Source organism: Podarcis gaigeae (assembly GCF_964106915.1).
Source record: "Podarcis gaigeae genome assembly, chromosome: 7".
NCBI classification, from domain to species: Eukaryota; Metazoa; Chordata; class Lepidosauria; order Squamata; family Lacertidae; genus Podarcis; species Podarcis gaigeae.
The window spans coordinates 67,535,168-67,561,209 of NC_139683.1; the positions used below are offsets into that span (position 1 = coordinate 67,535,168).

The window sequence follows — 26,042 nt, forward strand, 5'->3', positions numbered from 1 at the left end:
CAATGATTGTGATGATTGTCAGGGAACTGCCATCAGCTCAGAGGCAAGAGGTGGAAGAGCAGTTGTGTTACAGGGAGCCTCCGAAGATCATGTAAAGCAGCTCTTCCTCCGGAGAGGAGGGAAGCCACACCTCCAGTGGGGAAGGCATGCAGGAGTTGGAGGATGCAAGAGAGAGCTGCAACACAGAGTCTGAGCAAAGCAAGGGGGAGGCAGGCCCCCCTTTGCCCATGCCCTATCTGCGCAGTCGGTTTACGCGCAGAGAGGGGAGGCGTAGTATGGGGGTCAAAAGACTGCTCTGCTGGGGAAGGTATAAGGACCGCCCACTCCCAGATTCTGCTAGCGACTAAGCAGACATGGAATTGAGACATTCTGCACTGTGAATGTTTTGCACAGATAATAGTCTTGGAAAGACCAGTGGGGGTCTTGCCTGTTCACTCTCGAGCAACCACACTGGCATACCTAACAACGATGATGAATTTCCATCCCTTAAAAGTGTCTTACTAGAAGAATGATGGGAAACTAGTTGGGAGTCAGGGATGGCAGGGGCGTAGCGTGGGGGGTGCAGAGGGGGCCGGCCAACAAAATATTAAAATACAAAATATTAAAATACAGTAATGCATCAAACATTAAAAGCTTCCCTAAACCAGGGAACTGACTCCAGCTACAAAAGCTGAGGTTGCTAAAGAGCCAAATGCCTTGGCTGTTTCTTACTGCAGATCCAAGACATTGAGCCTGAGCTTCCACAGCCACTGCCCTCCATGAACCACCATTGGCAGCAACAGCAGCAGAAATGTTCTATGCTTATGATAACATTTTATTCTCTTGCTTACCATGCTGTTTAAAATGTGCATTTTATATCAGACTTCCTTTAGTAATGTTTTCTTTTGAAATGTTTTAGATCATTTTTTGGGGTAACTTTGCATTGTTAAATGTGCATTCTGTAGCTGACCTCCTTTGCAATGTTTTATTCTGAAATCTTAAAGATAATATTTTAGTTTTCTGTTAATTATGTTGCTTTGAATGTATACTTTATATTAGACTTTCTTCGGTAATGTTTTATTCTAAATTGTTTTCTTTGATGTCTTAATGTGTTATAAACCACTTTGAGGTTTTTTCTTAAAAATATAAAGCAGTATAGAAATGATAATAATAATAATAATAATAATAATAATAATAATAATAATAATAATGCATCTTTACATTTAGCTATGATTTGGCATGGCATTACATGTGAATAAGGACACTGGTTGTCATATTGGAAACTTCACTGGAAAGTGCACAGAGCACAGTTGAAAATTGCAGTTACTGTTTAGGGTCTGTGCAAAGCAAATTTTAATCCTGGATAAATCCACTCTTGCGTGAATCATGTTTAATTATATTAATCAATGAGATTAGCCTTTGGCCCATCCATTTTCATGTTATGAAAATCTTGTTGAGGATAACATTTGATAAAGCCCTCAGGGTCTGAGGAACTGCTCCCACTTAAGCCAAAATGAATGTCAACTTAAGTCCTACAAATAATACACAACTTTTCTTTAAAAAAATGCAACCCTCTGTGGTCCCATCATTGTTGGTCTTGTTATGAGCTTTTTTCTATGCCTGAGCCCCCTTCTAATTCCTTGATCCAGCGCAGATTCAATTCCTGGAATAGCCAGGCTAGCTTGCTGGTGAGGTAACAGCCCTCTAAATTTGGGGCATTAAGGTAACAAAGGAAGTGGCTCATCATAAAGACACCACAGTCTCCCTGGCCCTTATTCCGAAGAAACATGAAACCTGGTTAAGTGCCTGAAGCCCCCCAGAATCTTACAACTTCTTGAAGTTTGGGGTGGCAAGCAACCGTATATTTTTGCATTTACCATCTTGCGGCTGCTTCAGTTGCTTCTTACAAACGACATCAGCCAATCTGTTCCCAGGAATTTTTTCCTCAGTTCCTAGAGCTGTGCAGCTAAGGAAAGGAAGGAAGGAATATATTAACCCCTGTAATATACATCTAGGGTAAACAGAAACAGAGAATCATAGAACTGCAGACTTGGAAGAGACCGAGGGGGTAATCTATTCCAACCCTCTGCAATGCAGGAATCTTTTGGCCAATGTAAGGTTTGAAGCCACGACCCTGAAATTATGATTGGAGAGGATGTCAGGAAACAGGGAATTATGTTCACATGTGGTGGGGGTGTAAATATGTACAATTTTTTTTGGCAAAGGGTGTTTAAGGAGATAACAGAAATCACTGGGTTAAAGCTGACCAAAAGTCCAGAGGTAGCATTATTACCAATTTACGATGGGATGGAAGGTTGCCAGGCTACGAAGGACTCAATCACAAATTTATTGACAGTTGCACGAATTATTATCGCTAGGAAGTGGAAGGGCCAAGCAGAATATAAAATGGAAGAATGGTATAAAGAGGTGTGGGATATAGATATTAATGATAAATTAACATGTGCCACTAAGGTAAGACGGGGAATATGCAGGAAGAATGGTTTTGAGGAGATATGGAGGGTGCTTGTAGAATTTATACTGTTAAAACGGAAAGGGGTCAAACCATCGCAGGAAGTGTTGAAATGTTGGAAGTGTTGGGAGGTTGGATAGTTACAATGAAATGGTCTCGGGGGTGGGGTGCACATTTTCATTCTTATTCATTTATGATTATTACTTTGCTAAAATAAAATAAAAAAAGAAATAAGAATGTATAAAATGCAAATATATGTATAAAATATAAACAAAAGAATGGAAAAGAAGAAATTGTGAGTCTCATGCTCACTTCATGAGACTTCATTGATATTTTTTTACTATTTTTTTACTATTATTTTACTGCTATAGATTCATGGTACTTACTTGGTCCACATTTTGCATGCATCAGTCGCGGAAGAGACATTAGAGAAGGATCCTCTTGGGCACGGCATGCACACTGTGTCCTTATTTTGTTGTACTGTGGGAAACATAACCAGCAAAAGCACTGAGAATAGAGCATCACTTCATATATGAAGACCTGTTGCTAACAATCCTATTTTGCAAATCATAGGAGCACGCATTTGGTGCAAGCCAACGATGAAAACCATTGACGAAAAGGCTGAGGGACGGTGGGCTGCTTCCCACATGTTGCAGAATCAAACCAACTTCTAGAAAAAATAAATAAAAGCCAAGCTGTGCCCTTCCATGGTAGCAGGACCCGAAACAGGAGCTGCAGCGAAACCTCTGGTTCTGCACAACGGGATTTGCTGTGCTTGTATGCTTCAACATGGGATTACAGCTATGATAGACAAACACAGTGGATTTTGAAGGCTTTGAAGCATCCACATATGTGTGTATGGAAACACACAAACCCTATCCACCATACACATAGCAGAGGGACAGAGGGACGTTTTTGCCTGGTGGCCCAGATCGTTAAATCCCACACCAAATTTGATGGGTGGGCAGGACTACCCACCTGTCGTTTATCTCATGCCAAAGGTAAAGGGACCCCTGACCATTAGGTCCGGTTGCGGACAACTCTGGGGTTGCAGCGCTCATCTCGCTTTATTGGCTAAGGGAGTTGGAGTACAGCTTCCGGGTCATGTGGCCAGCATGACTAAGCTGCTTCTGACAAACCAGAGCAGTGCACGGAAACGCCATTTACCTTTCTACCAGAGCGATACCTATTTATCTACTTGCACTTCGTGCTTCCGAACTGCTAGGTTGGCAGGAGCTGGGACCCAGCAACGGGAGCTCACCCTGTTGCAGGGATTCGAACTGCTGATCTTCTGATCGGCAAGCCCTAGGCTCTGTGGTTTAACCCACAGCACCACCCGCATCCCATCTCATATCAAACACCCCCCCAAATCAAACAGGATTTACTTCCTCACACACCAGCTGATGGGCAGGGGTGGTGCTGCCCGTTCCTGCTTTCTGCAGAGTTTGGGTGTGTGAGGCAGCTTCCCTGTGGGAATTTCTCTAGTGCTGCCCCTGAACCAAGCAAGACTGAACTCCCCACGCATCCGCTGATGGACAGGAGGAGGTTCAATATTTCTCTCTGCAAGGATTCATGCTCTGTAGGGGAAGCAGACCTCTATCTGCCCCACACATTAAATCACATGTGGTGTCACTGGAAAGGCAGGCAAGCGTGGTTTGGTGGAAACAGGCCGGTAGGCCAAATTTGGCCCTCGAGCCAGAGGTGCCACACTAAGGTTACCAGACATCCCTGTTTCCTGGGGACAGTCCCCGGATTTACAAATCAGTCCCCATACAAAATCCATTGAAGATGAAAAGTGTCCCCGGATTCATTGAAAAAAATCTGGTAACCTTATGCCACACTCTTGACATGGCGTAAAGTATGAGACAGGTGCCTCCCCATACAGTGGTACCTCGGGTTACATACGCTTCAGGTTACATACGCTTCAGGTTACAGATTCTGCTAACCCAGAAATATTACCTCGGGTTAAGAACTTTGCTTCAGGATGAGAACAGGAGGCCCCATTAGCTAAAGTGGTGCTTCAGGTTAAGAACAGTTTCAGGTTAAGAACGGACCTCTGGAACGAATTAAGTTCTTAACCCAAGATCCCACTGTATAGCGAATTGATTTATACTTTTAAAAAAATGAGGAGGAGAGATGATGTGAGCAATTCAAGCCTCCTCTTGGAGTGCTTTCCCACGTGTCACCTGAAGCTGGGAGGGGATCAAGTGGATCACTAGCCCAGTGAGCATCTAAAACAGGCCACTGGCATTTGCAAAAGGCTCCGTGCACAAACTGGACCAAAAGTTCCCAGGGTGGCTCAGCGAAATCAGAAATCTTACTGGGATGCTTGACTCCAGAGCCAGGGGGACATTTCTTGTTTCTTCGGCAGCAGTCGCAGTCTTCATTCCAGTGGTAGCCTGCTATGCAGGCACACTGCCGCTGGCTTGTGCTGTTTCCCGGGTTCACTTCTATCAAAGCTCTTCCTTCGAACAGAACAAAGTGGGGAAGCAGATGGAGGTTAAAGTTGTGCCTTCACAGCTTCCTTCGGAGCCCTTAGCCTGACCTCGACCCCGAGAACCCCTTCCTGGTTGGCAAGAGTGGCTTACGCTGGACTGCAAATAATGCTCCCTTGTGACTCCTGGTGGGACGCAGAGAGGGTACAACTGCCTGTTGTGCCCGTGAGTAAGGAGCAGGGAAAACCCCAAGCTCTGAATCAGCAGAAGAGGAAAATACAGGGAAACAAGTACAAATGTCAGGGGAGGGGAGTTAGTGCGGGGTGAGGTGTGTGGATAATCAGAAGGATGGTTGTGGGAGTTTAGCAGAATGTAGTTTGTTCATGGTCGGTTGCATAAGGGAAGTCCCCCCAGAGTCCAAGTCCCAGTTTGGCACGCCATCTCTCGCTCTGCTGTGGGAGACTGTGAGGGTTGCCAATTCAGTTTCACAAGCAGGTTTAAAGGGGTGTTTGCATCCCTTCTCCACACACACACACGGAACCACCCACAGATTTCTTGCTTTTTCTCTCTCTCAAGTCTCCCTCTACCCTTCCAAAAGTCAGTTCCCTCACAGATTTTAAAGGGCCTACATGGTTAAGCACCGCATATACCGTATTGGCCTAAATATAAGCCTCACTCCCCCCCCCCCCAATTTTGACCTTGAAAAGTTAAACTGCAGCTTAAATTCGCAACCTTACAAAAATTGGCTTTTACGATATCACTGCTGAATCAGACATAGGGTAAAACGGAATGGGTGTGAGTGCTTGATGAATTTTAAAGGTGTGGCTTATATTCAGGTCAGCTTATATTTGGGGCAATACTTTAAGTAAAACTAGGTGAGTCCTCTCTACAAGCTTTGGGTCTCTTTTCAGGACATGCTCAGAACCAGCTGAGTTGGTGGTCCTTGGGAAAAGGGGCCCTCACCAGGGCCCCTTCCTGGCTGGGCTCCCTTCCTTCTTCTCAGTAACACTGGTGCCCATTAATCTTAGGGAAGTAGGAAGTTGCCTTATGCTAAGTCAGACGATAGCACCAACAAGTTCAGTATTGAAAACACAGATTGGCAGCAACTCTCCTGGGTTTCAGGTTGGGGACATTCCCAGTCCTACTTAGAGATTGCAGAGATCAGACCTAGAACCTTATGCATGCAAATTACATGCTCTACCACTCAACTATGGGCCTTTCAGTTTACAATCTAGTACGGTACAGTATGCTTAACTGTACGGCAAGGTAAGTAGCACCTACAGTTAACAATCTAGTATTCTTCTCCTACTAATATGATAACACAAGTCAAGGACTCAGATCAGAGGCACAGCAATGCCTTAGCTACTTTCCCTTACCTTGGTCACATATTTTATGAAGCGAGCACTTTTCTTCTTCATTCCAGATGTCCATATACTCATTTGGGCCACAGGGCTGGCATATGGTCTCTGAAGTGCGAGTGCATTTGGCAGACATGTACTTTCCTTAACAGGGCAGGAGAAAAGGCTGGTTACACCTCAGGTTCTGCAATGCTGACAGGCTAGCACTAACAAAGGCTTTTAACTCTGGTGTGAGAATTATTTTCCTCTTCCAGGTTAAGGTATTGCTCATCAAAATACTGGAACGAGGGTTGTCAAAATCTATTTCGAAAGGACAGCTAAGTTCTACAGCCATGGTGACCCAGGTAGAACCTGCTGAATCAGGATCGGCAATTGACAGTATGGGGTCAATCATGAGTGGTCAACACGCACAAGTGGATTCTGCACGATCCACAGGGAGCCGTTTCCACAGCAGCAATTTTTTGCCGGTCACTTCTGAAGCTTACTGGCTTTGCGGATTCTATTATTATACAAATTCATAGACCACTTCCCAGCGATAAGTCATCCAAGCTGTGTTTGATTTAAAAAAACAAAAACAAAGTAAAAACAGAAACAATAGAATCAATTCAACAATATCTTTAAAAAATCCATACTCATCAGAATGTCATTTAAAAATAGCACTTGATAATGTAAACTGACATATATTGTTGACTCTTGGGCTCTGTTTTGATGTCCTGGCTACTGGGCCAGCCCTGCAGTTAGGTAGACAGCAGCAGCTAGCTCAGGCAACAGATGCTGGGGGAACGAGAGTCCTGGCATGGTGCCAGAGGACAAAACTGCATGTGCCTGTCCTATGCTCTCTAATCTAGCCTGCTGTCCTCAGTGGTGGCAGAGAATGCTAGCTAAAGCGTTGCCAGTGTTGAAGTATGATTTGATTGCCAGTCCAATAATGGACCAATCTCCACTGTTCAACCAGTTAATTTCAACTCCCAGATATCAAGTTGCAACTTGTGGCTGAAATTTTTGGCCCAGGTCTCTGATGTTCAAGAAGAACATTCCACTAAGCTTAGCGCAAATCAAGATGATGGTTTTACAAAACGGAAAGACCTGGTTAGCTGTGGGAGTCTTAGGCCTGTCATTTCCTGTGAACCACCCTGCGAGTATAGGGCAGTATAAAAACAAGCAAGCAAGCAAGCAAGCAAGCAAGCAAGCAAGCAAACAAGCAAGCAAGCAAACAAACAAACAATAAACAACAACAACAAAGAAACTGGCACCTTCCAAAGTTTTCTTACATGCCACATAAACCTCAAAACTAAAAGCACTGGGAGGGACATTTTGTGTGAACAGGTGGCCATCTTGGTGGGACTTTGGGGAACTCGGCTCCAACTCTTCACCTCTTCCTTTCTCCATCCCTCCATTCCTTTCACATCACAACCCACCTCCCTCCTCTCCTATTGCTCAGCTTTCAACATTCCCCTTTCCCACCACCTTTTCCTTATATTACAAACCTACAAACCCCTCTGTTTCCTTTCTCTCCCCGCTCTCTATTTTGGCAAGGGAGGGAGTCTCTCAGTGCTACCATTCCTCTGAGAGATTTCTGCGCAGTTATGGGCACCTAAGGGAAAAATCCTGACACACGTATATGAGCCCAGCTTCATTCCACCCAAACAAAATGTAGTCTGTATTCTGTATCAAATAGGAGCACCCCTCAACAGAAACTAAAAAGGAGCATCTGACATGCTTTTCTTACACGAGTACTAAATTTTTTCATATTTTTTTTGGGGGGGGGGGAACAGCCACCTTAATACTAGGTCGGATCATCGTCAATGCAGCTCATATTCTACACTGATTAGCAGTGCCAGACAAACACACAGTGGGTTTCAGACAGGACAGGAGTCTTCCTCAGCTTCACCAGATTGAATCTGGGATCTTTTGCATGCAGAGCATGTGCTGAGAGATGGGCCCCTCTCCATTTCCTGGAAGAAGCACGTCCTAGGTATGCTTACCTGGCTCACATTTGGTGCAGCACCGTCCATAATATTCATAATGCTGCTCGCTGCTACAGGGAGGGGTGATTTGTAAGGACAGCTGGAGAATGGGGAAAGAGAGAAATTAGGACACTGTCAGTTAAAGCACTCATAGTTATGAAATATTTCAAGGCAATCCCAAAGCTTCGCATCCGAATGTGGATTCAGTTGGCTGGGGCTACGGTTATGATGTTTCGCAGTGATTCCATCAGGCAGTAAGAGTTAACCTGCCTGAAAAGTTAAGGGGAGGAAATAACAGCTCAAAACAAGCAAATAAATGAACAAAACTTCATTAACATAGAAAATATATCTACAATGTGTTGTTGTTGTTGTTGTTGTTGTTGTTTGTATGCCACCCATCCTCCATAGATCTCAGGGCAGTTCACAAGACCCATTGCTCATCTTCAGTCACTAAAACTGATACATAATTAAGGCCTCCTACTGCTATGCAGGGTGCCAACTTGAATAAAAGGGCTGGCACAGTGCAGCCACAGTGTCAGAGCCAAGTGTGTGGTGTTGGGAAGCCAGGAGAGTGAGGCAGTCCTACCCAGGCAACCCCGCTGGCCACTACTGGTGAATTGTCAGGAGTCCAGGTTCCCAGCTTGATAACACAGTAAGCGTAGCTAATTAAAAAGGTGGATTTATTGCAAAAACAAACAGATAGCTCTGGACAGCTCTAACAAAACCTCTGGCACCATTACTCAAGATGACCCTTCTGAAGACTCCTTCGGGTGTCAACAGAAGATGTTGAACTTACAAACCTTACGTCTCTTGTTTTGCTTCCTATCTAGCAGCCCTCCCATTTGCTGACTCTTCGGACTTAGTTGATCAGCTCCCACCTCTTCCTTTTCTGAGAGGCTGTCTCTGAGTTCATTCGCACCTGTTTGTGCTTCCGGTGAGCTTTGGCTGTGTTCTAGCCTGCTCTCAGCTACAGCCTTATCAGCCTGCCTGTCAAGGTCAGGAAGAGCCAAAGTCTGCAGCTGTGGGCTCTCCCCTGTCTGACTAACATCAAAGCCTCTCTGTTCCTGGCTGCTTTCTGCAGTTGGCTGCAAACCTTCGCTGGGAGCTGGCTCATTCCTGACACCAATTTATTAAATTTGATAGCTGCTTTATTTTAGTCACACTGTAGCCCAATATCATGAAGTGTCAGTGGAATGTATTGTCATAAGTTTTTTTGGAGGGGGCAGAACCCCATAATATCTACATTCATTGAGCAAACCCATAAATGCATGGAATGTGTATACCATCAATGTTCCCAGCTTAAGATGTTCTCCCCTTCCCCAGCTCATCAGGCTGAGTGGGAAGTCTGGGGCTGCATGTTAAAGGATGAAGAGGTGGCTTGGCCAAAGGTATCGCAAGACCTGGAACAGCACTAGTTGGGAAACGAGGGGAAACCCTTCTGCCGGGCAACAAGCCTAGCGGCTAGGGAGTTAAAACTCCCCCCACCCACCCACTGCTGCCTTCAGTTTTACAAACACACCCTGGTTGGCAGTGGTGGAGCCTGAGAGAATCACAGCCAGTCTGCCTTTGCTTGCAGAAGGGTCTTCGCTTGCAAGCAAGAGAGGAGAAGTTTCAGAGACATCCCATTTCACTCCAGGGACTTTTGATTCCACATCTGAAGGCAGCCCTGTTTAGGGAAGCTTTTAATGTTTGATGTATCACAGTATTTTAATACTGGGGAAGCCCAGCCAGATGGGCGGGGTATAAATTATTATTATTATTATTATTATTATTATTATTATTATTATTATTATCATCATCATCATCATCATCATCATCATCATCATCATCATCATCTGTTTTGTTGTGAGCTTCCCAAATGACTCAGCTGCTAGATATGAAACTGAAATATATATATATATATAATTTTTAAAACCCTGGGATATGCACATCAACAACAACAACAAAATCCAGGTTCAGCTTTCTGATGGTGTGCAAGTTCCACACTGCAAGAAAGAAATAAAAGAAAAGAAAGATTGAAATTCCATGCATATCAAGATTGTCATCTCCTTTCTCTCACCACCGAAGCAAAATTACCTTCGCAAGTGTTGTTCCTGGGAGTAAAATAGCACAGATGTTCCCAGCTGTGCCAAACCAGAACTTAGGAGGCAGGGTGGCAGAGTACCCCCCTACACACACACCAAGAAAGGTTTCATTATAACATGTCAGAAACAAACTGCCTTCAAAAAATGGAGTAGCTCTGCTTTGAAACAGCCACTGGTGTTTTCATTTTGATGTGCTACTTGGTTTCTACCCCCTGGTATGGGAAAATCAGCATTAACAAGCAGCAACAGGGAGATTGGGATGTATACAAGACAAGCACACCATGTGGCTGCCCCCTTCAATGTCTAGGGACACTGCAAATATGTCATAAATTACTGGTGCAGATGTGCCCTTAATCCCATTGAATAAAACGGGGCTCACTTTTGAGTAGACATGTGTAAGCTTGTCCTGTTGGTCATGTGTTACTGTTAAATCAGGCTACACTTGAGATAATGTTATCTGTTATATTTAGAGATATTTATCTTAAGAGATAAATTTGGTTCCAAGTCCTATTCGCCTGGGTCCCTTGCAACTAAGTATTCGTGTTTACCTATAGATATCACACCTATTTCCCTTTAATATTCTGAGAAGGAAGCCATTGCAGCAAAACCTGCTCCTTAAAGACTGACAAATACCTTATGGTAAAACCTTTTGCGGACAAAGTCCATTTCATCAGATGCATCTGATGACGTGGACCCAACCCCATAAAAACTTCTACTGTAATAAAGTTTGTTAGCAAGTTTAAGGTGCCACAAGTTTTTCCTTGAAATTATAACCTCAGTGCAGGAGTCCAGCAGTGAACAGGGCACAGAGAGTGAGTTGTTGCCCATGCATAACTCAATGGAAATCTCATCATGTACTCAAGACATTGATCAGTGACCCCATTTACCAAGTGGTGACTTATCACTCTATGCATCTTTAAGCTGTTCATCTCTAGTTCCCGGACAGTACCAGGTTTATGTATAAGCTAAACAAGCTATAGCTTAGGGCCCCACTCTCTTGGGGGCCCCAAAAAAATTTAAAGGGAAAAAACAACTGGATGTACATTTCCAATATATAAGATAAAAAACAAATAAAATAAAACCTACATACAGCAACAGTGTTTTGTGTTGTGTAGGCTCCTATGATGTATGTAATGGACCCTGCCTGCTAGCCTGCTCCCTAAAATTTGCTCATTTCTATATATAGCTTGCCTACATTCTGCATGGACTGGTTGCATGGCAGCATGTAGCATGCAGACTGCAGTGCAGCATAGTTGAATGTAGGTCAAGCTGTTGTACCTGTTATCTAATATTAAAGAGTGCTTGTAGACTGATGATCAGGCAGCATAGACTAGGGGTATGAGTCTTATGCCTGCTGATTGATTTCATGTAATACATAATTTGTTTATTTTGATCCCATTACGGCATGTGTAGGCAAACTAAGGCCCGGGGGCCAGATCCGGCCCAATTGCCTTCTAAACCTGGCCCACGGACGATCCAAGAATCAGCGTGTTTTTACATAAGTAGAATGTGTGCTTTTATTTAAAATGCATCTCTGGGTTATTTGTGGGGCATAGGAATTCGTTCATTTTTTCCCTTCAAAATATAGTCCGCCCCCCCCCCCCCACATGGTCTGAGGGACAGTGGACCGGCCCCCTGCTGAAAAAGTTTGCTGATCCCTGCATTACGGCTTTAGATACTTATTAGGTCCATAAATTACCATGTAGCATATATTCAACACAGAAAACAGTGACAATTTGTTGTTGACAGAGGACAGCTGGACATATAAAGGACCCCATTACCTTCAGTAGCTTAGGGCCTCATCAAACCTAAATCCGGCCCTGTTCACAGACATGTAGTGAGAGGAGAATCGTTCCACATTTGAATCCCTGGATTTAGCACTGAGTTACAAAGTGTGTTACGGCAATACAGAGGAGCCACTTATCAAGTAACCACTTCATAAATTATATGGACCCAAAGACTCGTCAGAAAGTACATACACAACATGATCATAAAGAGAGTTAGTTTCCTCCTTTTCGGCCTCCGCCTGCGGGTTCCTCTTTATGTGAGGCACTTTAACGGTGACTTAGATGAAGTTTGACAGGGGCAAAGTCCCCAGCTTTAAGGAACAGCATGCAAATTTACAAAAGCACACAGAGCCAAACTTGGAGAGAATAGCAGGAAACCTCTGCATTGTATCCGAAGGTACTTCCTCTTTTTTGAAAAAAAAGAGAAAGTAATAGTAACTCACAATACTCTAACCTTTATAACAGAAGGTTGTTTGTGGCCCTGTTTCAGTCACCCCTGCACTTTGAAGCACAGAGGTTGAGGACAATGGGAGTGCTTTGTTTAGTCCTATCATTCACCTCGCTGATAAGGAGCCAACAGCAAAGAAATAAAAAGCCGATTCCTTCTTTGTACAGTTATGCACGTAAAAGAAAAGTAAACATTCAGCACTTTCTTATATTGGCATGGTTCCCATCTAGACTCAGTGCTTTACAGTGCAATCCTGAGGTGCCTACGTAGAAGTAAGCCTCGCTGAGTTCAGCGCAACTTACAGCACAATCTTCTATGGGTGGTATTCAGGGCTTTTTTCAGCCGGAACTCACTGGTACTCAGTTCCAATGGCATCTCTCAGATGCACGCCATTGTCATTACAGTGGTACCTCAGGTTACAGACACTTCAGGTTACAGACGCTTCAGGTTACAGACTCCGCTAACCCAGAAATAGTACCTCAGGTTAAGAACTTTGCTTCAGGATGAGAACAGAAATCGCGTGGCGGCAGCGGAAGGCCCCATTAGCTAAAGTGGTACCTCGGGTTAAGAACAGTTTCAGGTTAAGAACAGACCTCCAGAATGAATTAAGTTTTTAACCTGAGGTACCACTGTATAAGAGAAGAAGAATTGTTTGGACTTGTTATCGCACCTTTCACTCCCCTTAAGGAGTCTCAAAGCAGCTAACAATCTCCTTTCCCTTCCTCCCCCACAACAAACACTCTGTGAGGTGAGTGAGGCTGAGAGACTTCAGAGAAGTGTGACTGGCCCAAGGCCACCCAGCAGCTGCATGTGGAGGAGCGGGGAAGCGAACCCGCTTCACCAGATTACAAGACTACCGCTCTTAACCACTACACCATGCTAGCAGAACAAGGGAGGTGTTCATGGTGAGTTCTGGCACCTCTTTTTCTAGAAAAAATAGCACTGGTGGTATTCAGTTAGGTTTTACTCAGAGCAGACTTGCAGAAATGAAATAACATGACTCAGTTCATCTTAGTCAATTTTTGCTTGCCTCAGTTTCTAACCCCCACATCTTAAATGTAGTTCTTCACATTTCCACATCGGGGAGGGTGATGGTTGGGGAGTGTTGTTTAACCCCACGTATCCTTCAATGAGAGCTTCCTCAGGGTCCGATTCTATCCCCCATGCTGTTCAACATCTACAGGAAAACACTGAGTGACGTCATCTGGAGTACGTTGCTGTTAATATGCTGATGACACCTGGTTCTACTTCTCCTTTTCATCTGCAGGTGAGGCGGTGGATGTGCTGGCCAGATGTCTTGCCTTGGTAACGGACTGGATGAGAGCCAACCAACTGAAGCTAAATCCACATAAGGCTGAGGCCCTGTCAATGGGTGGTTCCCTAGACCAGATGGATGGGAGGTTGCCTGCTCTTGGTCTGAAGAAGCAGGTCCATAGCTTGAGGATACTTATGGATCCATTACTAATGTTTGAGGCTGAGGTGGTCTTTGTGGCTCGGAGTGCCTTCCCTCAGCTTTGGCTGGTGGCCCAGCTGTGCTCCTATCTCTACAGGGATAGTCTCACTTTGGTTGTCTATGCTTTGGTAACCTCTAGCTTAGGTTACTGCAACACACTATTCATGGGGCTGCCTTTGAAGACAGTTCAGAAACTTCAGCTGGCGCAAAATTCAATGGCGAGGTTGCTCACTGGGGCAAGACAGCTTAAGCATATCGCAACAATCTGGCCTGACTGCACTGGCTACCAATTTGTTTCTGGGCCCAGTCCAAAGTGCTGGTTTTGACCACAATACCTCAAGGACTGCCTCACTCCATATGAACCTACCCAGACCCTGAGATCATAATCTGAGGCCCTTCTTTGTGTGCCTCCTCCACGAGAGGTCCGGAGGGTGGCAACATGAGAAGGGGCCTTTTCTGTGGTGGCTCCATTTGTGGACTGCTTTCCCAAGGGAGGCTCACTTGGCACCTTCATTACATATCTTTAGGTGGCAGGCAAAATCTTTCCCCTTTAAACCAGGCCTTTCGCCTTTAACTATCTGTAGCCATTTGGAAGCAGGTAGGATGTTTTTAATATATCCCCTCACCCTGGTTTTAATGCGGGATTTCATTTTTGTTTGTTGTAAGCTGCTTTGAGTTTCCTTGGGCAAGGTGAAGCGACTAACACGTTTAATAAATAATGATATATATTTTGTATGACTTCATGAACATTTGCCAGCATTTCAGTGCAAATTTCTCCTATTAAGTACATTTTTGCTGAATATGCACATTTCTGCAGAGGAAATTCCCTGAACATATGCTATTATCACTCATCTATGCATTTATTTTTGCCCATTTTATCCCAGTGCACACATTTTTATACATCACTTGGCTTGAGAGCTCCATTACAAAATTCAAAGAAGTGCAAATTTCAAAGGATAGCTTTGTTCAATTTCTGTACTGTTTAACAATGTCTGCGGGTAGGTTCGCCTTTAAATGTGAACTGAATTGAATTTCCCCCCATACCTAGTTCCATGAGAGTCACAGTCACACGTGCACATGAATAAAGCATGCAGGAGACCCAAAAGGCACATGAATGTGCAACATTATCCCAAGCAGTTTGTGCATATCTTTGCCCTTTGCACAATTGCAAAGAATATTGCCAGCGTCTTCAATGCTCATGTGCACTCATGCACTGCCTATGTGTTTGCAACAGGTTGAGCTAAGAATCCTTGCAAGTCTCAATCACAGAAAGACAAAGAACAACATTGGCCACACTACATCTCTCTCTGCTTCTCTTTATGCACACTTGACGCACACTCTCCATAGGTAGTAGAGAAACACATATCCACTCCAAACAAATAGAAACAGAAGAAATAGAATCCGAAAAAGTCATTTAGCTACCCTTAGAGCGGCTTATTTATGATGTTATTGAGCAACCTGATTACAGAATAAATTGTGTGTCATGGCTTGCTGAAATTGCTTTTCGCTCAAATGACTGTTTGGAGAGAAAGACACATCCCTGGCAGAGGATATAATTGCAAGGGGCCCTTTCTTCTTTTTAGAGACAATGAAACCTGGAAGAGCAACCTAGGGGGTTTCCATGGGCCTTATGACACACAAATTCTGGCCAATAACCCGAGATTATTCTATAGCGATAATCTCATTGTTTTGAAAGCTAACGTTTATTTAAAGTGCGCGCACTGTGTGAAGCTAACCAAAACCATCTGGGATTAGGGGTCATGGCCTGCGCTCAACAGGTGTAACTTAGCTCAAAAACCTGGAACTTTTTCTTCTTTTTTTTGCAATTAATCATTCAACAGGACAAATGAGAACCAAAGTTTTCAGTTTACCACTCTAGATGCAAAGTCCTTACAGCGACCCTCACTATTTTATTTTATTTTAAATTATGTTGAAAACTGGTTATTGCAGGAACACTTTGACTAAGTCATACCGGGGTGTGTAGAGATCAGTTGTCATTCAAGTTCCTGAGCCAGATAATTAGTTCAGAGCACAAGAAAGGGTAGTGTTACTGGTCATTTGTCTTCTTCTGAAAGATTACTATGCAAGTGTATTCGTGCCTGTGCCCATATACCTTTTAAAAATGTCCCCTACCCCTGCCAGGTGTCAGGAGTGTGTGCAGGAGCCAGGCCTCGTGACCAGTAGGGCTTCGCAGGACTGGGGCCTTCCTAAGTTTGTTCTGGAGAGGCAAGGCACGGCTGCACAGGTGAGGCCGCTTGGTAACTCGCTGCACCTGGTGGCAAGAGCCGGGAAGGGATATAAGGTCAGCATTTCCCTTTGACTCTTTGCCACATCAACACATTTCCTGCCTTGGGCTTCTTGCTTCCTGATCCCTGGACCTTGGCTTCCTGACTCCCTGCCATTTGATCCTCGGACCCTTGATTTCGTGACTCCTTACTTCTCGACCCTCAATTTTGTGACTCCTTGCTTCTTGACCCTCGGACCCTTGATTTCATGACTCCTTGCTTCCTGACCCTCGGACCCCTGGCTTCTGGACTCTCGTTCCTGCTCCCACCCTGCCATCTTGCCCCCAGTCCCGACGTCCTCAGCCGGGACTTCGATCACCCATAGACCGTACCGTGACACCAGGAAGGGTACAACAGCAAATATTACCAGCCTTGGTTCTCACGTTTCATAATCAACCAATGGAGGTTGTGTTTTTGGGTGAGGGGAGAGCCACCTCCATTTGTTTGTTTGTTTGGATTTTTAATACTGTACTGAGATCTTGCACAAGAATGCTATTAACCTAATTAATACTTGCACACCTCTTTTAAGTCTGATGGATGTGCCACAATTAGTCTCCAAGGTGGGATAGATCTTGAATGAACAACTCTTCCTAACCAGATTGTTGGATTTGAACATGGCTTCAGCATGCAACCATCTGTGGAAACAGACACACTCATATAATTTGGACCACCAGAAACCAAATGGCTAGATTGTGCTAAGATAAGGAGTGAGTAGAATAGGGGTGTAACATCAGATGAAATGTCACCACATATCTAGCCTATTAGATTAAATCCCCATGTTCGGGTGTTAAGTATTCAGGGGTCTGTGTTTGAGTCTGCATTATGAGCTCCTGTGTTCTGATTCGATACATGATATCCAATCACAGAATATTTCAGGATTTGGGCCACTGCCATTGGCCCTTAAACTCTGAGCTATGATTTGCAGCTTGGAACTTTAGATAGCCAATCACGTTGAGAGTGGGAGTGGCCCAGGTCTTCAGAAATGTATATAAGCAGTTGCTTTGCCCCTGTTGTCCAGTTCTGTTAGTTTGATAAAGGTTCTTGGTGTTATCATTGTGTCTTGCTTCATGGGAACCCACCTATACTGCAAGAGGATTTTTTTTTTAAAGTATGAGCTGGCATTTTGATGACAATATTGTGTGGGTTACCAAAAAAGAAAAGAAAAAACTTAACATGCATAAGGTGTTCAGATTCCATAATTAATCCTAATCTGGAAGTATCCTAAAACTGCAAATAGGGCTGTCATCTATGCAAAGTCAGAGAAAGACCACTTAAAAAGATTATGAGCCAGTTTGTTGTAAACAGTATCTTGAGCATGGGTAGGCAAACTAAGGCCCGTGGGCTGGATCTGGCCCAATCGCCTTCTAAATCTGGCCCACGGACGGTCTGGGAATCAGCATGTTTTTACATGAGTAGAATGTGTCCTTTTATTTAAAATGCACCTCTGGATTATTTTGGGGGCATAGGAATTCGTTCATATTTTGCCCCCAAAATACAGTCTGGTCCCCCACAAGGTCTGAGGGGCAGTGGACCGGCCTCCCGCTGAAAAAGTTTGCTGCCCCCTGATCTTAAGTGTTCTCAAACAGGGCACAGCAGAGCCTCTGTAGCTCCAGAAGTTCACTTCCAGGTCTTTAATTCAAAACAACTCCTAAACCGTGAAGGAAATGGTTTTCGTGATGTCGACTTTCCAGTGAGACTTTTAAAACCACATCACAAACTTTCCATCCCATAAAGCAAATACACGGTCAGGAAATGCAAAGGGCTGAAGCAAAATGAAGGGAAAACAATATTTCTGTCTGAAAAAACACAAATCTTAAGATTGAAGAGCTTTCTATACGCTGAAGACTGAAATATAAAATGGGATAAAAAAAATTAAAAATAAATAAAAGATGCTCAGATCCTGTCAATAGTTCCTGGAAGAAGAGAGAGTTCTATTTCTCCAACCTCTGTGCTTCACAGTATACTTGGCTGACTTTTAAAAAGGAAGAGGTGGCCAAATATAAATCCACAAGAGTCCTTGCTGTTGGACTGGAGATTTGAAGTAGTTAAGCTACTGGCCAATCACTGTCCATAGAGGCTGTTGTTTTACATCTAGAGAAAGGGCCATAGCTCAGTGGTAGAGACAGTACCTGTACAAAGTCTGCAACATCTCCAGTTAAAAATGATATTGGTAGGAATGCTAGGAATGCAGCTACCTGCGGCCTTTGAGGCTCACTTGAAAATCTGCAGAAACTGAACCAGACAAAGAAGATCAGGAGTCTGATTCAATATAAGGGAGTGCCATGTATTCATGCAGCATACAAAGAGTGGCACAGTTAACTAATTTTAGACTCTGGATATAGTGGTTTTATGGGAAGTTATTTCACATAAAGGCACATTATTTAACGTACATCCAAATGCAGTTAAGCCTGCTGCGTTTGGGGGATCCATCTGCTCATTCCTCTGAGTGGGGCCCTGGACTTGTGCCCCCAAAGACCTACCCTGATGATGCTATTGAATCCAAAACCAATGGAAAGGAACACATGAGAAAGCCAGTTTAATACTTCTGCCTTAACTGGAAATAAAATGGCTGGTCATAATGGAGCCCTTCCAATTTCCATTGATTTAGCAAGAGTTAAGCATATCCCTCTTGAAAGTTCAGTAAGATGCATTTATTACCAGAGAAGTTAATGGGACTCAAGGCATGCTACACACTCGAGTAAGCTCCACTGAACACAGTGGGGCTTACTTCCAAGTAAAACAATGCATGGGGTTGCTCAGTTTTGCCCGCATTGTGCCTATTATGATGAAGATTATCGTAATATCTGTAGCTTCTTCCAGCAGCGGAGGATAAATGTTACTGAGTATATAACATAAGCTTGCTGCCAGTTCATCATGAAATTAAAACTGTGCCCACAGAGAACAGGAATCTGCATGCAGTCCATATTTGAGGAACCACTACCATCATGTAAAGGACAATGGTTCTAGATGGCACTCGTTATTTCTTGGAACTTCAACAGATTTCTTTGTCTCCCATTGCATTATGAAGTAGATTGAACTGTAACTACTGTAGATTCTTTCATTAAAAAAAAGTGATTTTGTTTAAAACCAATAGGACTTGCGTACGGATTCCCCACCACCCCCACATGAACCATTTTAGGGCACGGGAATGGAAGATAATATTCTTCATATTCTTCCCAAAATTAGAATGAGGAACTTGTTGCCAGGATGTGGTTGAGGCTAAGGATTTCGCAAGATTCAGAGAGGAAGCAGTGATTTATAGAGCCGATAGAATTATATGCGACTTTAAGTGACTAATCCTAATTTGTGGTATGGATTTTTGGCCTTTCATACATACTGTACCAAAAAATAAAAAATAAAATTAAACTAGCTCACCTGGAAACCCCCGTTCTGTATGCAGCGCTAGCCAATTCAATATGCAAAATAAATTCTACAGTGCAACTTTCGCGTATGCCTATCACACATTTATTCTGAACCAGCTGCAGGCCTGTTTGGCAGGAAGGGGAAAAAGATGGTTGCATACCACAACCACTTCCCAGCGGAAGAATAAAAGCAGATCTGCTCCTTGCTCCATCTTCTGCCACAAACTCCATGATTCTTTTGAAGAGGTGGTTCCGAAGAGCTCTTCAACCCATCCCCTCTTCTGCCAACCAATGTTGAGGCCACCGACTTGGGCAAGCCCCGGGAAAAAGGAAGACAGGAGCCTTCCAGATGTACAAGAGAACATTCCGTTGGGCTTACTGAAAAGTTGTACTGTGCATTGGAGATCTCCTCCTTTGCTTTCCCCTCCCACTTTTATTTTCACGGGCAAAGTGAGGCCAGCTTTAGCACAACTGCCCCCTGCCACTCCAACACAACCACGGCCTCTAGTCCTGAGAAGCAAGGAGTAGTCCCCAAGGCCCAGAAACCATTGAACATAGATTCCCTCCTCCATTTGGCTTCTGCATTTTGTGGGGTGGAGAACCTTCAGGAACATACAGCCTTATCTTCACAAGCCTAAAGGAGAAAGGATATGGCCTGCCTCAATGATGTCCTGGTCCAGGAGTACCAGCTTGAATTAAAAAAATAGAGGGGGGGAGGTAAGCTCTGTCTCACAAGACACAGTGCACGCACACCATTTGAATGACAATGCCCATCAATGTGCCCTCCCCAAATATTGTATTGGGGGGGCCAAAGGGACCACAGCCCCTAGAGGTTCTTCGTCTTGCAGCAAGACAATATAAATCTCAAAGTTAATGTCAGGGGTTCAGAAGGAGAGACACAGGAGGGGGAGCAAATGGAGAGTGAGGAGGAGGAGTATGAGGGAGGCGCAGGCAGTGACAGTGGCCAGAGTTATTCCACAAGCCTCTCTAGCGAATCGGAGGACTCACAGAAGGGAGCGCCGGTGGCCAGAGCGAAGGGGGCTCCAGGGGGGAAGCCCCAGGAGGAAGGGGCTAGCGGGGAGTCCCTGAGCAGCAGTTGGAAATCAGGACCAGCTTCTCCACCAGAGCGCAGTGGGGAGGGGGAGTCCCAGGAGTCGGGACCAGTGTCCTCACCACCAGAGGGAGGAGAGGAGTCAGGTTTGGCAACGCCCACATCAGGAAGCGGGGAAACGGTCAGAAGGAAAGTCACCGGCTGGGCGCGCGCGCCAAGTTCAAATGTACAGGAGCGCGGCACAGCAGGGAGCCCGGAAAGGGAGCCAGGTCCTAAAGCCCGCCGGAGGGAGGGGCAAGACTCAGGAGGCTCAGCGTCAGAGGAGTCCAGGAAGGAGGGAACCCCAGAGGGCAGAAAGACCCAGCGAAGGAAAGAGCAGCGTAGGAGGTGGAGCCGGGCTAGAATCTTAAACTGGTGTGGGTGGAGCAGTGAGTCAGAGGGGACTTAGCCGGTCTAGCGTCGAGACATGGGTCTGCGCGCCCAGAGCTTGGAAATGGAAACTAAACTTTAATAAAGACTTTTGTATATAACATCCACTGGGCCTTGGTCCTCTGTGAGCTGGGACCTAGCGGCAGTCCTGACAGTTAATTTTCAGAATGGCCTTTACCCCTTAATCTCACATTAGGGCTCAACCACACTTCCTTTTGTCATGCTGCTTTCCCCTAGGGAAAAACTGATCTTTAGTGTTCAATCGGAGCAAATGGCAATTTGGATTTTCTCTGCATTGATGTTTGCTCTGATTTAGCAGTAAAGAATGGGTTTTATCTGGGAAAGGAGCAGCGCAAGGGAGAAACTGCTCAGAACCATACCTAGAAAGTGTGGGTCAAGCAGAAAACTGCTCAGACCTGTACTTTATAGGCACAGGACAAGCAGAAGTGTGGACAAGGTATCGGTTTCATGTAACAAACAGGCTACTAAGAACTCGCACTAGCTCCAGGTAGCATTCAACCCATGTGTAATTTATAACTGAACAGTCTGCGTCAAACTGTTATACTATATTATATATTATGTTGCATTCACTTTTACGGCTTTATTACGTTTTTTTTTTGTATTCACTTGTTTTACGTTCTCTAGCTGGCTTCCAATAAAAATATATTATTGGATTGTAAACAAGGAAACAGCCACACTAAATGGCTGTGTTCAGACATCTCCCCCAAAAAACAAATTCACTCCCCCTGTCTGGGTTTTCCTGGACATTTTGCCAACCTGGCGAAAATCCGCCTGGATGCCTTCTGCTGCCTGATTCTAGAATAGAATAGCAGCCCTAGAAATGAATCTCAGGCTCACATGTTATCCTGCTCTCCCTCTGGCATTGCTGTTTGATGAAAATAGGAAAGTTACACTTTGGTTTTAGATTCTAGTTTAGCGTGCTTTCTGAACCCTAAACTACAATCAATCTTGAGCATGGTTTATCGAAATTGCACATAACAATGAAACAAAACCAAAATATTGTGCAAAATCTTAATGTGAATATTGTTTTCACACTTCTGAACATGTTTGGTGAGAGTTGGCTAAGCGCTCTTATCTGCCTCAGTTTCCATTACTGAGCCAGGCGACATCAAGAAGTGCCGGCCTACCTATGAGGCAAGCAGATGTACACAGGTCATTGTTTTATATTTGAATTCTTTTGTAGTTGTGCTGAAGAAGATTCCAGAGAAACAGTCAGATTATCCGGGATCACTGTCCTACGTTGTTCTTCACTTACTACTTTGGCACCATGAACGCTTAAAAAAAGTTTTACCGCTTAGCCCACAGGATAGCATCTACTACTTTGTTTCAACCATAGACTTATTATACTTCTACGGACTTTCAAAGATTGACAGACAGTTCATTCGCTTTCAAATATATTAGAGAATTCACAAGTGTACACATTTTGTTTTTGTTGTACTAAATCATGTATATTATGCAATAAGAATTGCAGTGCTATCTAGATAACTGGTCTTCATGTTGCTTGTATTGTTTGTTGTGCTAAGTTTGCAATACAGTGGTACCTCAGGTTAAGTATTTAATTCGTTCCGGAGGTCTGTTCTTAACCTGAAACTGTTCTTAACCTGAAGCACCACTTTAGCGAAGGGTGCCTCCTGCTGCTGCCGCCCCGCCGGAGCACGATTTCTGTTCTCATCCTGAAGCAAAGTTCTTAACCTGAAGCACTATTTCTGGGTTAGCGGAGTCTATAACCTGAAGCGTATGTAACCTGAAGCGTATGTAACCCGAGGTACCACTGTACAGGGGTTTGTTGTTCTGTATTGCTGCAGCTGCAATGGCAACAACAGCTCCTTGGAGGCTAGATCTGCCGTCCCCTCAGCCGCCCCCTCATATTGCCGCCTCTATAACAGCCTCTTAGTGAATAGGAAGCGCTGCTGGTTAATAGGAGGTGCTGCTGGTCACCTCACATCCTTGTTCCCGATGTAGGTCTTTATTCCATCCCCCTGTGCCTGATATAGAACTTCACTCAGCCCTTCTTCCCTGGCGGAGGGCAGCCATTTTGTGGTTTACCTCAGGTGCCAAAATGGCTTGTGCCAGCCCTGGTTTCAGGAAGAAATTTCTCCCACCTGGAGATGTCAGGGGTTGAACCCGGTACCTTCTGCATGCAAAGGCCCCTCCTCAATGCAAACAAACAAATAAAGTAGACATGAGGCCTGGCGGTTCAGTGCTTTCTTAAAAAAAGAGGTGGCAGAACTCACCATGAATGCCTTCCTCGTTCTCTTAGAATGGCAATGGTGCCCACCTGAGAGGTGCTGGAACTGAATTCCAGCGAGTTCCGGCTGAAAAAAAGCCCTGTGCATTTATGATGGAGGTGAGATTTAGCTTGGCTACATCCTGACTCAAAGCCACTATGCAAGACTAGCTATATATTGGTATGAACTAGTTTTTCTAAAGAGCTAGGCAGTACCGCCTGGCAACAAATGGAGCTGTACTTAATAGGAGAGCTGAATTAATGCTTTGGTTTCCTTCTGATTTTTTTGTTTCTGTTCTGGATTTTGTGTACATTTTGCACCCAGGGCTGCTCAATATTCACTGGCTAAATATTGAAAATGGAAAAACACACACACACAAATACCAACCAAGAAAGATACACAAGAAAGTATATAATTTGAAGAAGTCAAACATTAGGGAGATTTTTTTTTTAACAACACCAACCCTGTTTATAAAAAGCATTTTAATGTTTAAGCACGGAGTATAGCTTACAGGATAGTTTCTCAAGGGAAGTGGTGAAAGCCACATCACTGGAGACGTTTCCAGTTTGGAAGAACACGAGCGAAGGCAGACTTCGATGGAAAACCACCATTGGGTGAAACTCAATGGGTCGGTTCCAAAATGATTGGAAACACAAAATATGAGAAATCAGATAGCTACCCTTTGCCTGAATTCTGCTGCCGGGGTTTGTTTTTTCAGCACATGCAAATTACATCCCTCGATAGCCTTCCTTGCTGGACTCGCCTATCTCGACAGCGCTGACTGCGGGTGGCTTGTTTGCCTCCTTTACCTTTGGAACTCGTTGGAATGGGGAAACTGCACTAGGATGATATTTATTTTAGATAAGGAGCCGTAAGAAATGGAAAGTATTAAAAACAAGAATTGCAAGCTGTGCTTTGCTGCTGTATCTTAGAAGAGGGCTGCATCCAAGCCACACATTTAAAGCAGCCCCCCCCCCAATCCTGGGAACTTTAGCTTGCTAAGGGTGCTGGGAATTATAGTTCTATAAGGGGTAAAGTACAGTTCCAATGATTTTTTTGAGGGTGGAAATGTGTTTAAATGGATGGTGCACACGCAGACAGAGTCTCCTGCCATGTTTTCTTACACAACTTATGATCACCTGAGGAGGCCCCACTTAGGGTCTCCCAGTTCATGAGGATGCAAACTACGGAGGCAGGATCCTGGGTCATATCTGTAGGGGCACCTTCTCCTTAGAAACCACCTCCCATTTGAAGGAATCATACTTTTGGGAGCTTCTGTCGATGAGCTGAAGCTTTTCTCTTTTTAAAATTAAATCAGGGTTTATTTGTGTACACTCCACTTTCAATTTTGCTGCTTTCCTGTAAATGCACTGTAAATTATGTATTTGTTATTTTCCCCTGGTAGTTCCAGAAGAGCAAGATTCTCCTGCTGCATCGACAAGTAGCCCTCCACACCACAATTGCTGTGGCTACCTGTGGCAACTGGAAAACTCAGTCTGCTTACTCAAATGTTAACACTGTCAAAAATCAATCGGATTTGAACGCATTTCAGGCGGCAGCATTGTTTTGCAGTAACAAGTGTTCTGCTTTCTCTTCCAGAAATCCAACAACGTATGCAGCAAAGCTCACCCTGCCTCTTCCAAAAAAGGACTTTGCCCCTTCTGTGCCTTCTTCAATATTTTTTAATTGAATAGGGTTTTATGTTTGTGAAATTGCATTTTTTTTTTATAGAGTGGGGCAGCTATTGTAGGAGCTTTCGAACAGAACAGTAGAACAAATTAAATTCAAACATACCTTGGGGCTCCAGGGACTGAAGCACCCATGTTATACCCTCACATCCCTCCTGCCACCCCGCCTTGCAGCCTTACCTGTTGCAGTTCAGTGATGAAAACGGTGAAAACAACAAGCCAGAAGCTTCCTGAGATAGCCATATCCAGGAGTGTTTTGCTTGCTGCTGCTGAGCAGGAATAAAGTCCTCCAAACTAAGCCTCAGGCAGAGGCACATTTAAGTGACTGATTCCTCTCCTCCTGCCTTTCAGCCACAAGGGAAGAGAGCTGGCGAGAGAGAAAGAGACAGCGCACAAGTGAGGGAAACAGAAAGTCCCTCCCCTTCTGGCTACAGTTCCCACAGCATTTCCTCAGGACTCAACTTGCAGAGTTGCCACTTTCTCAGTATGTGTGTGTGTATTAACTCCCTCATGGTCCGTTCCTTTTCCTCGCTCCTCCTAATTCAAAATGTTTCATGGCATCTGCGAATTGAAGGGTGCCTCGTGTAAGGAAAAGGAATAAGGGGCCCGCCGGAGACATTTTGCGCCCCGAAGCAAAGCAGCTTAAGGCCTCCTCAACCCACAGAAAGGCCACATGTCATAGCACTCAAGTCCAGTCCAGGCCTTTTGGTGTTGGTGCAAAGCAGTAATCTTTTGCCCCAGCATCTCGAACCCATGACTCTGAAATTAAGAGTCTCAGGCTTCACTGGCTGAGGTATCCCTCAGGGCTCAGTCCGTGGCGGGAAATGAGTAGGCTTCCTTTCAGAACACTTTAGCTCCAGTGCTGTCAAGCGTAATTTAGGCATCCTTTCCACTAAAATCAAATCAAATTTGGTAACCTTGCGTTCCCATGCTCTGCTAACAATATTAATACACTTTGCCTTTTCTAGCTATTGCTACTCCTATTGTCCTGTTCAGG

The 26,042-nt window shown here is 44.4% G+C and overlaps 1 protein-coding gene across 1 annotated transcript in view; it reads right to left on the bottom strand.

The window, feature by feature from the left end:
• Window positions 1-25,694, bottom strand: part of TNFRSF11A (TNF receptor superfamily member 11a) — a 38,824-nt gene extending 13,130 nt beyond the window's left edge. Inside the window, exons 1-6 of the mRNA XM_083747277.1 lie at window positions 25,226-25,694; window positions 8,228-8,309; window positions 6,261-6,386; window positions 4,771-4,914; window positions 2,836-2,929; window positions 1,857-1,945 (exon numbers count right to left, since the gene is read on the bottom strand). Of these exons, the coding sequence (XP_083603403.1) occupies window positions 1,857-1,945; window positions 2,836-2,929; window positions 4,771-4,914; window positions 6,261-6,386; window positions 8,228-8,309; window positions 25,226-25,288 (598 nt within the window). The 5' untranslated portion in view covers window positions 25,289-25,694. The remainder of the gene's footprint in view (window positions 1-1,856; window positions 1,946-2,835; window positions 2,930-4,770; window positions 4,915-6,260; window positions 6,387-8,227; window positions 8,310-25,225) is intronic.
• Window positions 25,695-26,042: the final 348 nt, after the last annotated feature.